The sequence below is a fragment of the Marmota flaviventris genome, chromosome 4, assembly GCF_047511675.1.
Source record: "Marmota flaviventris isolate mMarFla1 chromosome 4, mMarFla1.hap1, whole genome shotgun sequence".
Classification (NCBI taxonomy): Eukaryota; Metazoa; Chordata; class Mammalia; order Rodentia; family Sciuridae; genus Marmota; species Marmota flaviventris.
Window position 1 is genome coordinate 1,494,650 of NC_092501.1, and position 13,873 is coordinate 1,508,522.

The 13,873-nt window shown below is 53.2% G+C and overlaps 1 protein-coding gene across 3 annotated transcripts in view; it reads right to left on the reverse strand.

Moving 5' to 3' along the window:
* The window catches only part of Lrrc27 (leucine rich repeat containing 27), a 28,260-nt gene extending 24,255 nt beyond the window's left edge, over window positions 1–4,005 (reverse strand). For 2 of the 3 annotated variants that reach the window (XM_027929879.3, XM_071610668.1), the window contains exons 1-2: window positions 3,903–4,005; window positions 2,554–2,811 (exon numbers count right to left, since the gene is read on the reverse strand). In XM_027929879.3, coding sequence (XP_027785680.2) covers window positions 2,554–2,763 — 210 coding nt within the window. In that variant the 5' untranslated portion in view covers window positions 2,764–2,811; window positions 3,903–4,005. Of the gene's footprint in view, window positions 1–2,553; window positions 2,812–3,530; window positions 3,576–3,902 lie in introns of those variants that run through there. The other variant, XM_071610667.1, reaches the window with a different exon arrangement.
* Window positions 4,006–13,873: the final 9,868 nt, after the last annotated feature.

Here is a 13,873-nt window from a genome sequence, read left to right on the forward strand (position 1 = left end):
CATGGCTCTTGGTAGCCCAGTGAACTGTTCCCTTGATGAGCGGGTCCTGGGGATCCACCCAAGTTCATGCTAAGGGAAAGCTGCTGGACAGAGGCATAGGGGTCTTCCATGGCACTATTTATGATAGAGGGGTGCACAGAAGTCCCTTCAGAAGCCATTTCAGAACAGTGTGGCACATCAGCTCAGAAACATCCAAGTCACCATCATGGATAAGACCATGTGGCAGCAAGACTGCTTGTATACCTACAACCTACACACAACGGTCCCCACCTATCCACTGGGAGGCTGAAACCATCGAAAAGTACTGCATATGTGCTGCGTGCATCCCCCAATACGCACACACCTAAGGTAAGGTGGGACTCATGGAGAGGCATGTAAGAGGGCCACAACCAAGAGCAACAGCAGGGCTGGGCTGTGGCCCAGTGAGAGCGCTTGCCTGGCAGGTGTGAGGCACTGGTTCGATCCTCAGCACCCATAAGAATAATCAAAACAAAGGCAATCTGTCCATCTACAACTACAAGAAAGAGAGAGAGAGAAATAACAGAACCATCTAGCCATACTGTACAATTCATAAAAGTCATTAAGACTTATGAGTTATTTATTCCTCAAATTTTCTACTTAATATTTCTGGACAAGGGGGGGGATAAGGTGTCTGTAATTGCACAATCATAGAATGGCCAGATGAAAGGAATTTTTAACATCATGCAATTAGCATTATAACACCCATCTCCTCCTGTACCTAGGCGTACTGAGGAGGCAGAGACAGATGCTCAGAGCATGACCTTGAAGCCAGACGGCTGGGCTCAAAGCTAGGTCTTGAAACCTATCAGCTGTGTGGCCTTGACCAAGTTCTGGAACCTCTGTGTTCCAGTGTCCTCGCCACAGCTGCTGGGCCCCACCTCACAGGGTGTGCCCCAATCAGGGAGTGCCTGTGATCCTTGGCCTTTTACCACTACACTGTCTGCTACTCAGTGGGCAATCAGGCAATTCCTTGTATACCATAGCTCCACAAGCCCCCAAATCCAAACCATTTACAGGTCTCTGCGAGACACTGACTAGAAAAGTCATGCTCCTTATAAATGCATTGAAAATCATATGCCTATTAGAAAACCCCTGTCCCTGCCTGCTGGCAGCTGGCACGCTCTCTGGAAAGCAGTGTGGCCATCAGTGCACAGTCTGTGCCTCCAGGTCAGCTGTGCATGTACACACAGGCCTCCATGCAGGACCCTCCCAGGTCAGCTGCTGGAGCAGAGTACTAACCCTTCCAGTCTGTGCTTGCCCTGTTGGTACCAGCCAATTCTGGTACCAACAGGTCCTCCTGAAGGCCAGTAAGAGGACTCCTTCCCAGCACCCCCGGAAATGCAGGCACTACCCCGTGTGAAGCTGGTGGGGTGGAAGAGTGTGTGGCCTCTCCCTGCCTCAACGTCCTGGGAGTGTGAAGGTGGAGCATTCTTTACATGTCCCCTGAGTACCAGTATCTCTGGAAGTGCGACCTACAATTCCAAGGATTGCTCTATAGCTACAAAATGTGGCCTGTAACCCCTGAGAGTCTGCAACTGTGAGTGGTTACCTCACTTACTGATTTGTTGGTATGGCAATAAAATTCATCTATCTCACGAAAGGGAAACAGTTGTGACGCTTCTCTATTAAGCTGAAGGACTTGGAATTTCCTCCTCTCCTGTAGGCACAGAGTCAATGGGAACCTCAGGGCTCGACATCTGCTTCATCACAAGTGACACACACAGGAGCCCATCACAGGATGAGGTGGGTCCCTGTGCTGGCAAAGCCCTCAGAGGTCAGCGCTAATAAAGAACAGCAAGAGGAGCAGCGCCGGCCCTGGCAGCAAACAGGTAAACACAAACTGGCAAGCAGGCTTCAGCAGTGCAAGCGCCACCTAAAATGCCAAAGTGCAGCTTCTGTGAAACTGCTGGGCATGTCAACTAACATCACAAGTGTTCCACACACTGTCTTCACGTACATTATGGCTGCACTTCACAATAATCCCAGACTCCAGATGAAGTCAAATGAGTTAAGAACCCTCCGTGACTCCAGCTGGGCTGGCACTGCTGGGGGGCAGCAAGGTCTGCATCAAGGCTGTGCTCTAACAAGGCGGTGCTCCAGAAGCACTCCCAGGCACTGCCCTCAGGAGGCGCCCAGCACCAAGGCCATGGCTGTCACATCAGCAACAGGGAAAGCAGTGGGAGAAACCGGGTTAACTGCTGTTCCACTGCTCAGGTTTTTGGAGGAGTTTGTTTTTTAAATAAGAGACCAAAGATGTTTGGGTGCTTGCCTCTCCCATGGGGCCTTGGTGGAGAGTGATGGCCTGCAGGATGGGCTCCCACTTGTGAGCAGATGCACCACTGCCCTTGCCATGGCCCATATCTCGATTTCTCTTTGTTGTGATCAGCAATATGAAAGCCCAATTAACCCTTCTCTGACTCTTTCTAGAATATTCTCCAAAGAGCAAGATGCTTAGCAAGCAAGCGCAGGGCTGGGTGCTCCACTTATCTGCACAGCACCTGTGTGACAACATCCCAAGGAACTGCCACTTACTTGAAGGTTGGGGATTTTGAAGACCTCTCCCATGTGATGCAGACCACTTTGACTCAAGTCCAAACTTGGTGAGGGAGAAAAGATGATTCTCTCAATAATCCTATGAACATCTCTGGAAGGGGAGGCAGGCAAACCACTGACTCCATTAGCACCCTCCTCTGCATCCTCAGCAGCCCCAGCAGGAGCCCCACAGGTGCAGCTTCCCTCCATCTGTAGCCCTCCAGCGGCCACGGCTCATCCTCCTTGGTCTGGAGTCACCTGCAAACACAGGCAGGGGAGACCCAGCAACAACCAATCACACTGACACAGAAAGTGAAATTAGAACCTTGGATCTTAATTGTCCAGCAATACCTTTGCTCAACACCAAGTTTAAGAACTGTTGCTCACCCAAACCTCAGCGGTGAGGCACAGCTCCACTTTGTCCAGCATTGATAATCAACTCTGTAATGCTTATGGGTCTTACATGCACATCTAATGGACGACCCAGTTACTGATACGTGTTCGTTTCACTCCCATTTAGGGAGGAGGAGGGGTTCCAGTCAGTGAAGGAGCCGCCCCAAGGGCGCGCAGATAATCGGGAGCCAGGTCTGCATGAAGGTAAACAGGAGCTCCCCAGGACATCCTGGCCTTTGCACAGTAGGTGGTTGGTGATTAGCAGAGAAGGGTAGGCCTCAGCCCTCTACAGGCCCAACAGGGAAAACGTCCACACCCCAACTGAAATATGCAAGGATGGCCCCGCCTCTATTTTCCCCATTTGGCCTGGTCGAGAATTGTCTCAAGTTCCCAGCCCAAGCGGTCTCTGCAGGAAAGGAGACCAGAGCCTGGCGCAGCCTTATCCAAAGCCCCCGCGGAAGGCCACGCTGCCGGCACAACTCCCCCAAGTCCGCCCAGAAGCCCCGCGCGGCCCCGCAGGCACACCACCTCCCACAGCCTCCTGCAAGCACACCGCGCCCCGCAGCCCCGCCCCTCAAGCACACCGTGCCCCGCAGGCACACCACGCCTTGCAGCCTCGCTCCATCTGCACACCGCGCCCCGCAGCCCCGCCCCGCAGGCACACCACGCCCCGCAGCCCCGCCCCACAGGCACGCCCCGCCCCGCCCCACAGGCACGCCCCGCCCCACAGGCACGCCCCACCCCGCCCCGCACACACACCACCCCTGCAGCTCCACCCCTCAGGCACACCACGCCCCGCAGCCGCCCCGCAGCCGCCCCCATCCCGCAGCCACACCCCACTCAGCAGCCACCCCGCGCCCCGCAGCGGACGGCCCCCCCTTCTCCTGCCTGAGTCCGGAGTCCCCTGCCTCCGCCCCGCCCGTCCTGCAGCCCCGCCCGCCTCGCGCCCGCCCTACCTGCGGACCCTTCTGCTGCACGCCTGCAGCCCGGCCGCTGAGAGTAGGGGGCGCCGCCAACAATGGAGGCGGCTTGGGCCCGCGGTCGCCCTGGAGACGCCGCGCTACGGGGTGCCTGCGGGCGCCGAGCCGCAGAGGGCGCTATATTGCGCTTGCGCGCGCCGTGTCTTCTACAGGGCGGTGAGGGGCGATGGAGAGGGCGGGGCAGGAGTGGGCGGGGGCGGGGCAGGGGCGAGGGCGGGGCTCAGGAGGAGGGGTGGGGCGGGGCCGGGGTGGGTCGGGGGCGGGGCTCGGGAGGGAAGGGTAGGGCGAGGGCGTGGGGGCAGCGCGGCGAGGGTGGGGCGGGTCCAGGGCCAGCGGGTCCGCCACAGGAGCCCCAGCGCGTGGGCAGCTTTGCGGGCCGTGGCCGGGTTTCTGCTGTGACGGCAGGTGAGGCCTTCCGGACGCCGCCCATGGAAACTGGAGAGGTTGAACACACAAAAACAAAGGTAATTCCATCAGGCCGAGCATGGCTGTAGGGGTCACTTTTCCTGCATGAGCAACCGCCTAACTGGCAGAGACGTCAGAAGGCTCTACTACTGAGCGAGGCTGTCAAGAGACCAGTGACCACAGCTTCAGTTGATGTTCTGAGGCCACTTGCTGATCCAGTCAGATCCCAATGGCACCGAGATGGTCCTGGACACAGGAAGAAGGGAACATCACCGGAGATCTTAAGTAAGTCCCACAGCTCTTCATATGCTCTGTGTCATACCCAGGGCAGTGTGAGCACATGGTCAGGTCCCAGGAAGGTCACGAAAACAGACTGACCAGTGGCCCGAATACTGAGACCAGCGCGAAAACACGCTCAGGGCAATGGTTCAGCGTGTGTAAGGTGGTGGAAGCCAAGATGATCCTGGCCTGCCGGAAGGAAGCAGACGGGAATTCCAGGACTGCAGGACAGTAACACAGCATCCAAACACTTGGAACTGAAGGGACACTTGTGGAATGGAAAGCAGAGCAGGAGACAATGTCCACTGGCACGCAAGAGAGTACTAAACTGGGGACATAGGGACCCAGTGAATGTGTCTACCAAACTGACTGATCAGCTGACTGTTACCAGCACTCCTCCCCACACCCCATGTACATTGCAGAGATACTAGCAGTTGTATACCCCTGAATATTTTGGTTACAGGTTTGCAAAGTTTGTGCCCACAGGCACTTATCAGATATTTGGCTCCTGCAGTTAAGTGGGCAGGCTCCAGGTGGTCCACCGAGGAGCCCACAGGCATGGTACAGAATACTACATGGCATTTTGTAATCAATGATTAGTTATAGGTGGAAACATTTTGCCATTTTCTGTCCTCACATTTTCTCCAGTTGCAATGCCACCTTTGGTCCTTCTTTTGACATGTGATGTGGGTGGTTCTAAGTCTGTGAATGTACCAAGTCCTCATTTTGATCTAATTCTTAAGTGATTGTTTAGCTGGTGCAGAGTTTCTTGTTGACAGCTACCGTCTATCAGAACGTTTAAGACATTAGTCCCTGGCTGCTGCTCCCTGCACGTAATTGACGTTTTCGTGCAGGGAATCTGCCTTCCCTTGCTGTGTCCTGTTCTGGAATTTCATTACAGTGTTTCTGAGTACAAATTCATTTGATGCTGCTTAGCACTTGATGTGACCCTTCTGAATCCATGCCCTCAATTCTGGCCGCTTCTCGGCCTTCCTGTCATGGCGTCTATCCACCCTGACCTTGATTCTCAAGTTGGTGGACGCCTCTCTGTTCTCCACGTCTCAGAGCCACCTTGCTCAAGCTTATCTGTCTGTGCTCTGGGTGGACTGTTCACTAAACATCCCTTCTGGTGTCAGTCAGACTTTTTCCATCTACTGAGGTTTTGTGTTGTTTTGTTTTTTTAGTGATCTCATCTTGCAGTTCTAATTTTCTTTTTTGTTTTTATTTTGTCTCCTCCAGTTTTATTTTATAATCTCTTTTTAATTTTTGTTGATGTTTTCTTTCTTTATCCACCATGATATTCCTGAACATACTCATCCCTAACTCTGATGCCTTATTCTTATTTCATCTGCTGGCCACTGGCCCTGTTACCTACCTCTCAGCACTGCGACTGGAATGCAGGCCTGCAGGGTAGGCAGGGCTTGGCATTGTCTCCCTCCTGGATGCTCCTGGCTGTGTGCCGGGTCCTGCAGGTGCCCTGCAGGGTCAGGTGGATGCTCTGCCTGGCTGCAGGGACTCATGCCCCACCCATGGCCCTGGGCTAGGCTGAGGGCCTTCTCTGCTTGATCCTCAGGCAACTGCGCAGAGGTTGCTTTTTCCTGGCTTCCTTTCCAGCCTAGTTTTGAGCAGAGTTCCTGGCTGTTGTTGCCAGCTCCTCCTGGACCACTTGATCTCATCCCTCCTGAGGAACAGCGTCCCTGGCACCTTTGCCTGTATTTGCAGAGCCCTGAAGGCCTTTGGGCCTCCCTCTGTTTTATGATTCTAGTTTACTTTTGGTAGAAGTGTTGCTGTTTTGGGGGGTTTTTGTTCGTTTGTTTGTTTTTAACAATGATCTATTGTCTGTATGGGTGAAGGACCATGGGAAGGCCCCTGAGCATGGCTTCTTGTGCTGCCCCCCGTGGAGCAGAAGGGTCTCACTCACCTGTGCTCTTCTCACTTCACATCTCTTAGGAAATTACTGTAGTCATGCTTGGTATTTTCCCAACAATTAATACTCTTCTACATCAAAAAAAGAGCAACTAATTAAAAAACAACTTGCAATCTACTTTATAGAAAAGTGAACATAAGGACAATAAGCATCTCTAGATAAGTTTCAAAGATTTCAGTGTGTCCTGAAAATATTCTTTGGAAGATGGTCAAAGCCCCCCAAACAGATCTGCTGTGCTCACAGTGACCAACATGGCACAGAAGGACACCTGGGACACCTTGTCTCCTCCTTCAGAAAGAGCCAGGACCCCAGTGAAAAGGCGCCTGTCCTTCCATCCTCTCAGACTCAGCACAGACTCCGGTGGTTTCAGGAAACAGGAAGTGGGCGGAGTATGAAGGCCAAAGGAGCTGCAGCTTTGGTGTCCTGGGTGAAGCTTCCCAGGAGTGTGGTAACACTGTGCAAATCTTTCCGATGAGCCCAAGAGTGAACTCATTTGCCAAGGGCGACTCTTCATTCACCCGGATCTTGGTCCCCGTCTGCCTGGAGACTGGGGCAAGACCGTGTAGCTCCGCTCTCACCCCGCCCTGTGCCGTGTCCATGTGCCTTCGTTTCCTTTGCCCTCTCTTTCCTTCCCAGCATCTTTAGCTTAATCACATGAGCAGAGTGCCTTCTGCCATGTGGCCTGACAGTCACAGTGTGAGGGGTCAGAACATGGAGCCTGAGGAGCAGTTATTTTGTGCACTACAGCTGGTGTCCCCTTGCCCCTCGGAAAGGAGCTCCTTTTGTCCCAGGAGTTGCCCTGGTCAGTGGCAGTGGAGGCAAGGGCCTGAGACGGTAGTGTGGGCCTACCTGTGGGGACAGCAGGAAGAAGTCTGTGCCAGCCCTGAGGCCCTGCCCCACCTGCACCACAGGAAACCAAGCAACCCAGCACAGGTGCCCCAACAGGACCACCCTCCCTGGCCGGTTTCCAGACCTGAGTCAGGTCTGGACTTAGACACATTTAAGCTAGGAGGAGCTGACAGGTGGAAAATGACCCGTGGAGTCTATGGTAAGGGTAAGAAAAGTTCCAGAAGGATCAATGGAACAGTGTTGGTTTAGCTTTCCATCACTGGGACACAGACTTGAAAAGCAGAAAAGATGGATTTGGCTCACAGATTCAGGCTCCAGCCCACGGTCCTGCATTGAGACAGCACATCATAGCAAGGCCACGTGGCCAAGGAAGCTGCTTCTCATGGTGGCCAGGAAGCAAAAGGAGAGAGGAAGTTGTGGGGATCCCAAAATCCCTGCAGGGGATCCCTCTGTGACCTGACTTCCTCCCTCTGGGCCCCACCTCTTAAAGGCTGACTGCTTCCCACCACAGGCTAGGAACCAACTCTGTAGCCCAGGCTTCTGGGGGACATTTAAGGTCCAAACATAACCAGAATGAAGCAGTTGAAAAAGTTATTAGTTCAGGAGGGGCAAATGGTAGGAAATAAAGAACCCTAGTCCCCAGAAGGAACAGGTGGTCAGCTGGACCTGGAGTAGCCCTTGAGCTGGGAAAGAGGTGTGCCTTCTGCCTGGCCTCTGTGCTTTAGAGGGACTACATTTTATAGCCAGAACTATACAACTGGTCCACTGGTTCCTAAGAATGCTCTTTGGGATTTAGTGACTGTGTTCAAGAGAGAGATGCAAGCCCCACTGGCCCCTGAGCCAAGGACAGCAGGGCTGGGTCGTGCAGGTGCTCTGGGAGCCACCCCCAGGACTCTAGAGAGAGGCTCAGAGGTCCCTGCATACCAGGCAGAAGGGCTTTCGCAGCTGCTGGGCCCCTCCCTGCCTGCTGGCATGTAGAAGTCCCCAGGGCTTCTCTGATGGCAGTTCTCTGCCTCCTACCCCTGGTGACACAGGGGAATTCCCTCTGTGAATCCTTTGAGATACACATCAGTGGCCTGCAGTCTCTTCTAGATGATAGATGCAGTCTGATTCCCTCTTAAAATTGGGAGCCATCTCACCACAAAGACATGAAAAGCAAATTTCGGCTTTACTATAAATTACTGCAAATTTTGAACTAGCTTGGAATGCCTGCCCATGCCTTGAACTCACCCATGCCTGACCAGATAGCAGCCCTCTCTGAAACTTTAGTGACGCCTCACAAATCTTGGCCTTCCCTGGCCAGATAACGACCCTCTCTGAGGCTCTAATGACCTTCATAAATTCTGATGTCGGGGCCAGCAAAAATATAAACCAGCTGTTGTGTTATGCTCCTCAGAGTTCTGTTATCTGTAACCCCCCCTTTGTGTAACTTTCTGGGCTCTAAAGCTGGGCTGCAAGAAAGCTGCAATGCTGTCTTGTTCCCGCAGTTTTTATTGGGAGAGGCAGCCCGGCAGGTCAGTTGAAATAATAAGCTTGCTTTAATTTGTTTTAATTGGAGTCAGTGGTCTTTTCTTTGCATCCTGGTCTAACACTAGGCATGTTATGCATCAACATGAGAGCTTATTCTGTAAATATTCTTGGGGAGTAAAAGGTGGGAAATTTTTATTTTGTTCTTAGGGTAAGAAAGAATTTTTTAACAAGATATACAAGCAATAACCATAAAAACATATATGGCAAATCACTGCACTAGAAGTACTCCTGTTCACCTAAGAGATGCTGTAAGAAGAGGGCAGCCCAGAACGAGAGCAGGTATTGGCCGTTCTTATATCCATGAAGATTAACATCCAGAACATATAATCCAGTAAAGAATATTATATAAAGAACTCCTATAATCATTACAACATGATCAAATAACAGATATGTTTAAATATGAACCAAAATGTCATAATAGGAAAATAAAGAAACAGCCAATAAATGCATAAATAGATGCTCTACTTTACCAGCTACCAGGAAAATCTGACTTTATCCAAAGTGGGACATCAGCTTACACTCTTTCAGCAAAACAAGAAGGCTGATGATCCCCATGTGTCCGTGAGTCCACGGTCCCTCTGCTGGAAAGGGGTGTCCGTGGGAACTCCTGTGTGGGGTGATGACCTCACTGGTCTCCTGACTCTTTTCTAGAGAGGCCGGGGGGATATGTACTAGCGCACGGGTGCAAAAGTGTCCACAGCAAGGCTGTACACTTTGGTAAAAACCAAAGCCAAACCAAACTGCAAGGGCTAGGACAAGAGGAAGGGCAAGTAAACTTCACGCAGTCAGAAGATGGCACCTCTCACAGCCTACAGTAACGAGCAGTGACAGTCTGGAAGGGATCTTAGAAATAGCACCAGCAGAGTAAGACAGGTTGCAAGAGACCTCTCCGTCTTGGTGATGTTTAAAGGCAAGCAGAATTAAATGACAGATTGCAAGTGTGACTGTAAAATTCTAAAATGAAAAAATCGGGCAGGACATGTGGTTCAGTGGTAGAGCCCTTGCCTAGCACATGCAAGGCCCCAGGTTTCATCCCCAGGACCACACTAAATAAAAATAAAGAAGAAAAAAGCATCAAGGAGACAACCCGAGGCTGAGGAGAGGGAAGGCAAGAGATGAGCGGGTGCACAGGTGGGTGTGACAGGCTGAGCTGTGTGCCCATATTCATGCTGTCAAAGGTGAGCAAGGCCAGGCATGGTTAGAGTGGTCAGTATAGGGTCAATCTGTGGTTTCTGTTGCAGTAAGGAAGAGTCCAGCATGAACTCAGCTTGGATTTGCAGGGGGAGGGCTGCAAAGGAGTGAAGGGGTGGGGGCAGACAAGCTGAGCTCAGGGGGGTCAGGTAATTATTTTTTATTTATTTATTTTAATATTTTTTTTAAAGAGAGAGAGAGTGAGAGAGAGAATTTTTAATATTTATTTTTCAGTTTTCGGCAGACACAACATCTTTGTTTGTATGTGGTGCTGAGGATTGAACCCGGGCCGCACGCATGCCAGGCGAGCACGCCACCGCTTGAGCCACATCCCCAGCCCCCGGGGTCAGGTAATTAAAAACTCTCAAAGATGCTGAGCGGTGGCACACACCTCTAATCCCAGAGGCTCAGGAGGCTGAGGCAGGAGGATCACAACTTCAAAGTCAGCCTCAGCAAAAGCAAGGCACTAAGCAACTCAGTGAGACTCTGTCTCTAAATAAAATACAAAATAGGGCTGGGGATGTGGCTCAGTGGCCAAGTGCCTCTGAGTTCAATCCCCAGTACCAAAAATAAGAAAAGAAAACCTGTCAAAAAAGGAAAAAGGGCTTGGTCCACATGAGGCTGGGCTGGGTTGTTCACTGGCCCGCATGGACATTAGGCTCCTGCCTCCACAGAGTTGGGAGCCAGGGCCTTGTCTGCAGGTGTTGCAGGAACAAATGGGACGCCCCCTCGGCAGCCTTGGGGTCCCAGGCAGGCTGGGCAGGTAGCTGTGGCTGCTAGGAGCCATGTTGGTTCCAGTCTTTATGGGCCCCGGTAGAGACGGAGTTCAACAGGGATGAGGGGGCCTGGGGAACTTGGTCAGGCACAGTCTGTCCCTGTGTTGAAGTCCCAGAGCTTCTCTGTATGACTGTATTTGAAAACGGCGATTAAAAAGGTCATTGAAGTAAAATGAGGTCCACATGGTTGGCCCCTGATCCAAGAGCACTGGACCCCTCCTAAGAAGGGGACATTGGACATCGATACACACTGAATGAAGAACAGAGAACACACCTCTACACGCCAAGAAGCAGCCTCAGGCAGGACCCTGCCACCCCTGGGTCATGCTCACAGCCTCTGGAATCCTGAGAAAACGAGATGGTGGTGTTCAAGCCACTGGATCCATGGCACTTATGATGGCAGCCAGAGAGTCAGAGGGTGGGTGGTCACTCAGCCAGGGAGATGGGGGACAGTGGTGGAGCCCAGGACAAAGCTGGTTAGGGGGCCACCTCAGACGTGCCCTTTTCATGCACCCACTGTTACGTGACAGAAGAAGGGCAGTGCACCGAGCAGGGAGCACTCGCTGCACATCTGTGGGACACCTGTGGCTTCATGCCTGGCCCTAGGCTGCCCCTCCAGTCATCGTGGGCTCCAGTGTGAGTGGGGCCAGGGAGGAGCCAGGGCCTGGCATCAAGCAGTCCTCTCCACAATGCTAGCAAGTCGGGGCACTACCCTGATGTTGATGGAAGGAACTGAGGGCAGGGGAGGTCATGAGTACGCCCCGTGCCCTGCCTGCTGGTAGGCAGGCAGAGGAGGGCAGCCCACCTCCTCCTCGGCTCAGACATGCAGAGGACAGGCCTGGGGTCCTCCCACCACAGCAAGGTTTTAACAGAAGAGATATATCTCCATGGGGACCCTTTTCAGAACCACAGAACCAGCAAAGCTCACAATGTTTGGGAAACTCAACCAAGAGCAGGGGCATCCATGGGCCCCTGGCCAGCCAGATGGCCACAGAGCCCACAAGGCCAGGCTGGAGTGGCACAGCAGTGCTGCGGAGGCCCTTGTCCCCATAGCTCTGCATCTACAGGGACTCTGTGCTGGGCAGGTGCTGAGTGGAGCGTCTCGCTGGTCTCATGGACAGCTTCCCACAGGGGCAGATGCTGGGCTGAGCCTGGGCACACAAATGCCCAGTCCTCTGGAATGGCCCTTGACCCTAGAGGCAGGGTGGTTCTGCTTCTCTGGAGAAGTATCCCAGTTGGATAGACCTAAGCTTCCCACAAGAGCTCCCAGTGGGGTCCCGCAAGGAACCCCAGCAGTGGCAGGTGGCTTTCCCCAGCCAGGGTACCTCCTCCACACCCAGAAAAGACCACACCGGGCTGCAGAAAAGGCCCCGGTTGTGGCTGCAGAAGTGATAAGACAGCTCTGAAGACAGGAAGCCCATCTTGAAGAGAGGGTCGAGGACTTGGCACTCTGGAAGAGACAGGAAGTCGTGTGGCCCCTTTGTCTAAAGGTGTCGGGAGCATTTGTGTAGAACTGCCTCAGAAGCAATGGCAGGGCTGGAGGCCAGGAGGAGGAGGATTTTCTCCCAAAATGCTCCTGTCACATGGTTGTCACCCTTGACAAGGCTGGGGCATTCTGCCCTTGACTTCCAGTGGGAGTGGCTCCTCCTGAGAGGACAATGCCTGTGGATGTGGCTTGGTCAGTTCTGCATGTTTCAGCTGCTGGGTGGGGACAGATGCACCTGCTCCCTGTGGTTGCCTGGCAGGGGCCACCAGCCCAGGTTGAACTGTGCTCTGCACAATCCCCACCCACCCATTGTTCTCCCTGGAAGACACACCCCTGCCAACCCTGGACCCTGAAGATCTCTGAATCCAGCACGTGCCCAAGGAGTAAATGTGGACAGCTATGCTGGAGTCAGGGTTTGCTTGTGAAAGGGCAGCCCTGAGGGCGGAAGCCTCGCCACCGAGGAGCCCATGCCATGTCCCACGCAAGACAACTGAAGGCGGCCTGGGGAAACTGGGCCCCGGCTGCAGCGACTCACAGTTGCCCTGCCAGGGAGCTGCACCCTAGGCCAGGACCTGGGGTGTCCCATCAGCATGGCCTCAAGACTACCTGCTTTGAACCCCAACTGGTAAAATGGAAGTAGGGGCAGCAACAGTAAGGCAGGAGTAAATGAGGACACACAGAAAACCTGGCACAGGGCACCTGTAACATTCGTGATCTGTTATCAGCAGAGATCGATCGTCTGGACAAACCTAAGGTCAGAGATCAGGAATTTTCATGAGGAGAAAAAATGGCAGGCAAGCCTTGTGCCAGCTCACTAAAAACAAGATGCATTCAAACCTCACTTTTCTGCCCTTTGGGGTGCTTACTTGGTGCCAGCCCTTTGATGAATACCCCTAAGGAACTCAAGCTCAGAGAGGTTAAGGGACTTGCCAAGGCCACAGAGCTATTAAGAGGCAGAGCTGGGCTTTGCCCTCATCATCCGTCACTACTAAAACATCTGATGTCCCAACACAGGCTGCTTTTAAAACACGCAAAAGAAAAAGGAAAGGGCAGCCCAGATATGAGAATGCACGGGCTCCACATAAACCAGGAGAGCTGCACCCGGATGGCAGGTGGACTGTGGTCATGGCCCTAGGTTACGCCACGGCAGACATGGGATCCATCCCAGCTGCAGGCGTGGGTCTGACTCTCAGCTCCAGAGGTGCCCTGCCAGCCACCTTCTGTCCTCTGGGAGCTGTTCCATCCAGCCCTGCCCTGTGGCTGTGAGGTTTCCTAGTGCAGGGCTGCAGGTTAGTGGCCAGTGGTTGTCACTGCCTGGCACCCTGGGCTCCGTGAGTGCCCTGGCACTGTGGCCCTCTTCCCCGTGTCTCTTCACCTCTGTCATGCCCCAGCCTCTCACCCCTGTGTGGGGCCTGGCTGTTCTTCCTCTTGGAATGCAGCTCCAGACCCCCAGGTCTTCTTGGCCCACCTGGTCCTGTGGTGCACCCCAACTTTGCCTTCTTGT